Source organism: Juglans microcarpa x Juglans regia, chromosome 2S (genome assembly GCF_004785595.1).
Source record: "Juglans microcarpa x Juglans regia isolate MS1-56 chromosome 2S, Jm3101_v1.0, whole genome shotgun sequence".
Classification (NCBI taxonomy): Eukaryota; Viridiplantae; Streptophyta; class Magnoliopsida; order Fagales; family Juglandaceae; genus Juglans; species Juglans microcarpa x Juglans regia.
In genome coordinates this window covers 30,473,234-30,481,875 of record NC_054597.1, presented here as the reverse complement: position 1 = coordinate 30,481,875, position 8,642 = coordinate 30,473,234, and the positions used below count along the sequence as shown (strand labels likewise).

Below are 8,642 nucleotides of genomic sequence, written 5' to 3'. Positions count from 1 at the left end.
GGAAACAAAAAGAAATATGCAGCTAATTATCATACTCTATGTGCAAAATATTTGTCGAGAACAAAACACGAGATAAAGATACCTTTGATCAACCAAATCAATGAAGTTAAGAATCCTGATAAGGGAGAGGAAGGTAGCTTAATTTCCCCCACATTCTTGGAGCTACCGAGGAGACAGAACTGACATTGCAAACGAGTGTGTAGATGTGGTTGGAAGATTACTGTCAACAAGGTGTGCTGCCATTGCAGGAACATGTCGCCTGTTATGTCCATGATGATCTGGCCGCTGATTTTGATCATCTATTGACAGTAAATCAACAATGATCATTCGGGTTTCCGGTGGCTCCTCCATGGCCACCCGACCCTCGAGCATCTCAACCACACGAGCCATGCTAGGCCTCAGCCTTGCCCTCTCTTGTATGCACCACAATGCTACATAAACCATTCTTCTTACCTCTTTCTCATCAATGCCTCCCCCTTCTACTAGCCTCCGGTCAACGACTTCCATAAGCTTCCCTTCTCTCATTTTCTCATTCACCATTTTTGGGAAATATTTCCATTTCCTTTCAGATCTGTCCTTGCCATCTTCTATCAAGCAAACATTTCTGCAGCCTCCAATCATCTCTAGAAGAACCATCCCATAACTGTAGATGTCAGATTTTTCTGAAACTCCTTGCTCCAATAGCCATTCTGGGGCCAAGTAACCTTTTGTCCCCCGGAGTGTTGTCACAACTCTACTCTGATCTTTTCCCATAAGCTTTGAGAGACCAAAATCTGCAACAATTCCTCTATAATTCTCATCAAGAAGTATATTTTCTGGCTTTACATCAAGGTGTAAGATCCTTGACCGGCAATCGTGATGGAGGTAAGATAGTGCCTTGGCAATATCAATGGCGACTCTATACCGTAAATTCCACGGCAAGCACCCCCCACGCCGGTTCAAGCTTTCCTTTCGAGTAAAGATCCAACAATCCAAAGAACCATTTGGGATGAACTCATAGACAAGGAAGCGAGGCTCCCCAGGATTACAACAGTAGCCAAGAAGATGCAAGAGATTTACATGTTGCACATTTGCAATGGCTGCAACTTCCGATCTGAACTCCTTCTCCCCTCGCTCCTCTCCATTAATCCGTTTCACCGCAACAGCAGTGCCATCATTTAGGATCCCTTTGAAAACCGTGGCAGAAGCTCCTTGGCCGAGAAATGACTGGAAATTATCTGTTGCTTCCTCGAGCTCCTTGTATCGAAACTTTGTCGGAACCCCAGCAACTTTCCTAAGAAAACTATATTCTATACGAAGCTCTCGGCCTTCTGACACTAACTTAGACTCCAAAAACTTTCTACTGCGATTATATTGCCGTCTGATTATTAGGTATGCAAGGACAGCAAGGATCACTGCAATACCTGCCCCACAAATGAGGAAAAAGGCTTTAGAAAGCTTGAGACAGACACGAGCAACAACGATAAGAATGACGAGGGCAATCACTGTTGTAACAGCAATTATGTTTGCTTTCTTGTCCTCCATCAAAGATTCATTGTTAGGTTGCAGAAGGTTTTCTGTATAGTACTCATCATTTCTGTGAAGAGAAACCGGGGAGTTTCCAAGAAAGGGGGATCAAGGGTATAACCATTCACGCGTTTCACGTACGATTTTTTCCAAGAAAAGCACATGAGCATTTCATCCTCGGCTTTGCCAAATGTTGACCTGGTGTGAGAGTGCTTATATCACTTTATGAGAAGAAACAACCAAGAAGCTGTAGCACCTAATGTCTCTGTTGCTTTCTTAAAAGTTAAAATGAGACGGCCTGCCCATATCAATTTATTCATTCCTAATTCCTTTTTAACTCCCAGGTTTTATTGGGTCAATGAATGTGATATTTTCTGCAGAATTTATGCATATTCTCTGTAAATACAGTGTCTGTCAAAAATTTAAAAAAAGAACAGTATCCTAACCTGTGTAATACAACTGAAGATGATTATATATATATATATATATATAAATGTTACATACAGTCGTAAATTATGTAAATATCGTACAATCGTTTAAAAAAAATAAAATTTATTATTAAAAAATTAATTTTTTTATATAAATTTCATATTTATTATTATTTATAAGTAATTATGTAATACTTACGCATTAATGATTATAACTATCCTTTTTCGTAACATTTCCGTTTAATTAATTGAATAATTACCCCCAGTTTCCAACTTATCTGCATGCAGACTGCAGCTAGTTTTTGCTTTCTGCCTCCTGGTTCTCGCTGATACACTACGACATAATAATTAATAGCATAAAGATATGCCCGAGGTTAAAGAAATTATATTTGACCTAGTCATTTACTAGCTATCAAAAAATTATATATATATATATGTATGTATATGTAACTCTTTTTATAATTTTATATATTTTAAATTTGAAGGCTTACAAAATTAAGAAAAAAACAAAGATTTAGATACGGTTTGGATAGTAAGATGAGATAATTTTATATGAAAATAAAATAAAATATTATTTTTAAATATTATTATTATTTTGAGATTTGAAAAAGTTGAATTGTTTATTATATTTTGTATAGAAATTTAAAAAAATCGTAATTATAATGAAATGAGGTGAAACACTCCTATCTAAACAGGACCTTATAGTGCTTTTTTTGAAATTATGATGCATGCATGCATATACGTAGCCCTATTACATTAGTAATTGGTTGTAAAAAAAGAAAAAGAAAAAAGGTGTTATATAAATAGTAAATATCATTATTATTCGTTCAGTAGCTCGCAATTACGAGAATTGTAAAGACTAGACTTATTCATTCCACTTGATCAATGTCATGTATTAATTATGTTAAAGAACCAAGTCAAGACATGGCATACATTGTTTAATATTTCAACATATTAATTTAAATCATAAATATTGCTGCATCTACACATACATACATATATATATATATATCAATTACATAATGCAGAAAATGATCAATATATATATATATATATATATATATATATATATATGATGCAGATAGAAATTAACGAGGAATATGGAAAGGGTGATTTCCTCGAAATGACTGGGTTGGTCAGTGATGATGAATTCAAGAAGATCCATCGGAAACAACAAAATAAGAATCCAGGATATCATGCACCGATCTAATAGTAGTATGACATGAAACAGGCCAGGCACGCACTTCATGATGTGTAATTAATATATATATGTATATATATATATATATATATATATATATATATATATCGCGCGTTGATCTAACGATTAACATATTCAATGATTCATGGCCACTTATATCGTTAGATCAACGCGCGATATATATATATATATCGCGCGTTGATCTAACGCATGAATTTAACATATTCAATGATTCATGGCCACTTATATATCGCGCGTTGATCTAACGCATGAATTTAACATATTCAATGATTCATGGCCACTTATATTAATATAAATAAAGAACATTTCCTAACGAAAATGACATCTTACAGGGGAGGATGGACGCATGCATGGCCAGTGCCCCTGATGGATAAATTTAATTAAAGTCCTCCTATATTTATTTTGTGTTAATATAGGAGGCCTTATTATTAATATGTGATAATAAATAATTATCCTATCAAGAAGAGAAGATCATGGACCAGGTCTAATTTCTATCGTAAGGTTGTATTTGGTTGTTGAATTAAATTCAACTAATCTCAATTCATCTCAAATCAATTATTGATAGGATCAATAATTAGTTTTTCAACTTCTTATAAAAAAATTATACTCATCTCAACCTACTTTATACATTTCAACCTAAAAAGTTAAACTCAATTCAACCTAAAAAAGTTAAACCTATCGCAATAGGACTCACAAAATACCACTATTCCACTACAAGAGATTGGGTTTATTGAGACAAAAAATTTTATCTCAAAAAATCCAGTTTTTGACCTGAAATTTTTTTGCAGACGAAAAAATTTCATCTCAATTTTGTCTCTAGGAGACTGTCTCAAAAGGTTTTTGGAGATGTCTTAAAAAATGATTTTTAGGGACGAAATTGGGCGAAACCAGTCGAAATTGTTCGAACGGTCTTTTTTTAGATGAACTAATTTCGTCCCAAATGACTTGTGTTCGAACATAAATTATGTCCGTTTGAACAAATATTTTATTTTCAGAAATTCTGTCAGTTCAAACGGGGTTTTGTATATTAATGTTGTTCGAATAAATATTTTATTGTTCGAATGGACGTACGGATTGTATTTCTCTGTTGTCATTCGAATATGTTAGTTTTTGTTCGAATTGGTCATTTTTTGTTCAAATGAATTTATAAATGGTAATTAACCATTCGAATTAGTTATTTACCATTCGAATGGTATTAATCATACATAACAGAATTTAATTAAAAATACCATAATAATATTACACAAATTGTAATTCAAACATCACAATTGTTCAAATGTTTTGAAACATCATAATAGAAAGACAATTAAAGAAAAAATAAATTTTAAGATTGCGGTGGTGACATAGAGTTTTGGGACATCATTGACTAAACCTGTTCAAACACTTTTTGTACCTCCATCTCCAGTCTCTTCTGCATGTTCTCGTCTATTCTCGCCTCAAAATCCGTTGCTTGAACTAATCGGGTTAACAACTTTTTTTCCTTAGACCCCAATCGTTCTATTTCAAGTGTTACTTCCTCCAATTCCTTAGTTTTGTTGTCATTCGATCTAGCTCGAGAAAAGAATGATGATGTTGGGAATTGTTTCATGCAACGTTCTAAGCCCTTCAAATATCCAGAACGTGATCTAAGAACTTGAGAAAGGATCTGAGCATCCTTGATAAATGATTCATCAGATGGGTCCGCAACAGTTTCATTAAGAGATATCATCTTTTCTTACAAAAATAAAAACATTAAAATTAGTATAAGTAACAAAAATATTATTAGACAAGGGAATTAAAGAAATTTAAACTTACATAATTTGCATCTGCTTCGGGACTGGTGCAAACACCATCACGATTTTTATGTACTTTAGCATACAATTGGGTCAGATCATAGTCAGCATGACTTTATTTTTCCCGCAAAAGGAAATCTATATCAGAACTTAAATCATAAAAGTGTATTATATATTAATATTTAACAGAAACTAAAATAACTTACTAATTTTTTAGACAAACGATGAAAAGATCGAAGACCTGCATGATGATGTATTGTTAAATTTGATCAATTACCTTTGTTTACAGTACTCCGTTACTAAAAAAAATATTATGTTTATATGTTTAATACATCAATCATATACTATTAAAAAAAGATAGCAGCGAAATTACCTAATAAGCAGGATCTTTAAACATATCACAAACATTCTCTCATTCGTTTGATGGCATTGCTTGGAATGGATTTTGGCGCACCTCTGTTGTAGTACTAAACTTCTGATAGTGTATATGACATCGACCTTTGTATTTCCGAAATACATTCGACATCAGTTCCTCAACCGTTAATCGAACCTCTCGTCGGCCCAAAATTAAATTCAAACTTGTCCTTTTAAAAATTATAAACAATTAATATAAATACAAAGTAATTTTAAATTAACATGTTATACTTAATTTCTTAGGATGTAGCTTATTACCAAGCAACTATTTTTGATATAGTCTTTCAAATCTTAGGAAACTTTAGTCCAGGAGGATGTAGTCATCGGTGCAGACGTGTAAATAAGTGTACCAACATAAGAAGCAAACCACGCTGCCGAATTTCCGGAGCCACTGGTGTGATAATAAAAAATATCAACTTTAATTTTACCCACTTTCCTTACTTTCTCTGTGTAGACATCCCTCGTAATGTCTCGACCTCAGCGTTGGCTTAGAACAGCTATATATACAGGTAATTAAAGCATATATTTTAATTAAATTATTTTATTTTTTATTACTTAAATTGAGCATAAAATGTGGTATTTAATTTGATAAAATACTTTGTTCTGGGTTTGATATGTTGGTCCACTATTGATGATAGGTGAACTACACGGGGAGTCAATAATGGATGTGGATGGGCACGTGTTGCTTTGCATTTGGGAGACATATCTGTTCGAAATGGTAATAAATTATTATTCAAACGAACATTACGGATATTTATAAAAATGATACTTACAAAAATATCTATTTGAAATCTATTCATTATCAGTTTTGCTAGACCAATCACCCTCATCCTCACTAGACACTTCAGTTGATTCATCTTCTTCCGACATTTTACCCTTAATTACTTTGAGTTGAACATCTTCTCTATACAATGAGACCATATCATATTGGCTTAGATCAACAAATAAATTGATGCATAATTCATTTTCTTGATATGCTTCTTCATTTGCTGGACTATCAACTTCTTTAAAACATACCATCGAGCTCTTTTAAACTCTCGCCCACATAGGTCATAGCCCCTTGTGCGCTTATGGGACGTATGGTCTGGAAAAATACGGAAAATACCGACTTTGGTGTTTTGGTGTTTTTGAGCCAACTAACACCAAAATAATTAGTGGAAATGATGGGGGCTTCACTCCTTAATCATTTCTACCAATTAAAGCCAAGGATCCTCAATAGATTGGGTTTTTTCGTTCGAGCCTGAGTCGACTCAGCCATGGCCTTTTGGCATGTTCTCATAGAGTCCATTCAAATGCTCAGTTGCCAAACAGATATATTTCTATTCTAATAAATTAAATTTGTTTGAATGAACAAAAATTTGTTGTTCGAATGAATAGAACATTTCATTCAAATAAAGATTTTTCTAGTTCGAACTATGAAATTACATTACAGATGGTTAGTTTGAACATAATATGTTTTGTTCAAAAGAATTATTTCAATTCAGTTCAATATAGTATAATTCTTCAATAATGTAATTGCACAATTATTTTAATTATATTCTTACTTTTCTTATGATTAAACAGTATACTAATGGCAACCAGCAGAAGAAAACATGGGAGAGATCAGACCGGCTAAAATAGTGGAGCAACTCATGCTCAGGAGACCTATACTTGTTGAGCGAGCGATTATTCTAGATGACTTATGCGATCTTGCATGGGAGGGATGAAGCATACAGTCCAGCATCACCGACTGAGGATAAACATCGATCTCTAAGCAGATGGGGACTGCATATCCGGAGATGGTTAGTGAGTTTTACCGTGCCATAAGAGAGCATGATGCTGATGCTTTGTGCTACACCTTAGCGGTCTGAAGAGTGAGTATTACTTTCTCTTTCCGCCTTATTGCTAAGTTCCTTGATCTTCCTCGCGTGGTTAACTCATATCCTGCAGTGGATGCGGCAGCTACACCAAGAGCAGTGACTGCACCATCTGATTTGGACACACCGGCCGCATTCTCATCGCTAGCGCTGAATGTAGAGCCGGATGCTAGTTCGGATGATAGTGAGGACGAGAATCTACCTGATGATGGTCTCACAGACGATTAGGTCTGTCAGATAGTGCGAGACCCTTTGGTTCGTCCATATGATGGAAGCAATGTGATCCGACAGGCCAACTGTATAGCATTTTTCAGAATGCTTAATTTGATTGTTGGGTATAACATCGATCCGAAAAAACACAAGCCTGATTTCGGGATCGAGCGAGCCAGATTTTTGTTACGGATCGCACAAAGGGAGTCGATTGATCTGGAATTGTATTTCTTCCTCCGCATTCGATTAGAGTCATGCTATTCCAGTGGAGGTAGTCTACCATTTGCACTGCTGATGTCTAACCTCTTACTCTGATCGATGTTACAGTGTCTAGGACTGAGTGAAGGTTGCCACAGATGTGGCCCCTTAATAAGATCACATTCAGCAAGAGCAATAGGCACTTGCTGAAGACTGCAGCAGAACAAACTAGTGGCACACCAACCAATCCAGCTTCTAGTAGTACTGCCAGTGTTGAGAGATAGCCTGCTGAGGCTACTTTGGATCATATACGAGCTCTGTTTGTGGAGTTCATTGAGCTCAACATGGAGAAGTTTAAGGATCTGGATGGATGCCTTAAAATATTATAAGAGGATTTTGATCTACTTAGCAAATAGATCATTTTAGTTATTATTTTACTTTTTTATGTTGTATCGAACGTTATATATTTGGGATATTAATGTATGGTTTTTATTTGTAGTGTTTGCTACCTTGTTTATTTTTTTATTTTACTTACCATTCATGATAATATAAAAAAATGACACTATCTTTAAAGTTATATAAATATAACTTTAATATAAAACAAATCACTATAAAATTTTGAAATTAATTACATAAAATTAATTTGCGAATTTATAAATATTTTAACTCAGCGTAAATAATAATATATAATATATATACATTTTTTATATTTTGAAAATGATAACAAATTAAAGGAAAAAATATTTATTACTTTAATGGAAAAAATATATACACAAATTAATGATGATAAACAATTTTTATATAATTTACAACCAAATTAGTCGTTCGAATGAATAAATGTGGTGTTCGACCTTGTTCGAACGATATTTATTTTTTGTTCAAACGGTCCAACAACTTTGCCGCCTCATTTTCCCATCAAATCTCTTCCGTTTAAACAAATAAATGTAAGTTTAAATGGTTACGAACTTTTCTCTAGAAAAATAAATTAATTTCCCACCAAGATTATTATTCGAACAGATTATATATTGTTCAAACA

General features: G+C 33.9%; 1 protein-coding gene across 1 annotated transcript; it reads right to left on the bottom strand.

Annotated features, from left to right (window-relative positions):
- On the bottom strand, nt 1-1,712 carry LOC121251555 (probable receptor-like protein kinase At5g20050). The gene has a single exon (XM_041150830.1). It carries the CDS (start codon nt 1,522-1,524, stop codon nt 163-165), a length of 1,362 nt encoding a protein of 453 aa, XP_041006764.1. The 5' UTR covers nt 1,525-1,712; the 3' UTR covers nt 1-162.
- Between the last annotated feature and the right edge of the window lie 6,930 nt (nt 1,713-8,642).

Excerpts from the sequence above, each read along its gene's own strand:
- LOC121251555 (XM_041150830.1), bottom strand. The coding sequence starts at position 1,524 with ATGGAGGACAAGAAAGCAAACATAATTGCTGTTACAACAGTGATTGCC.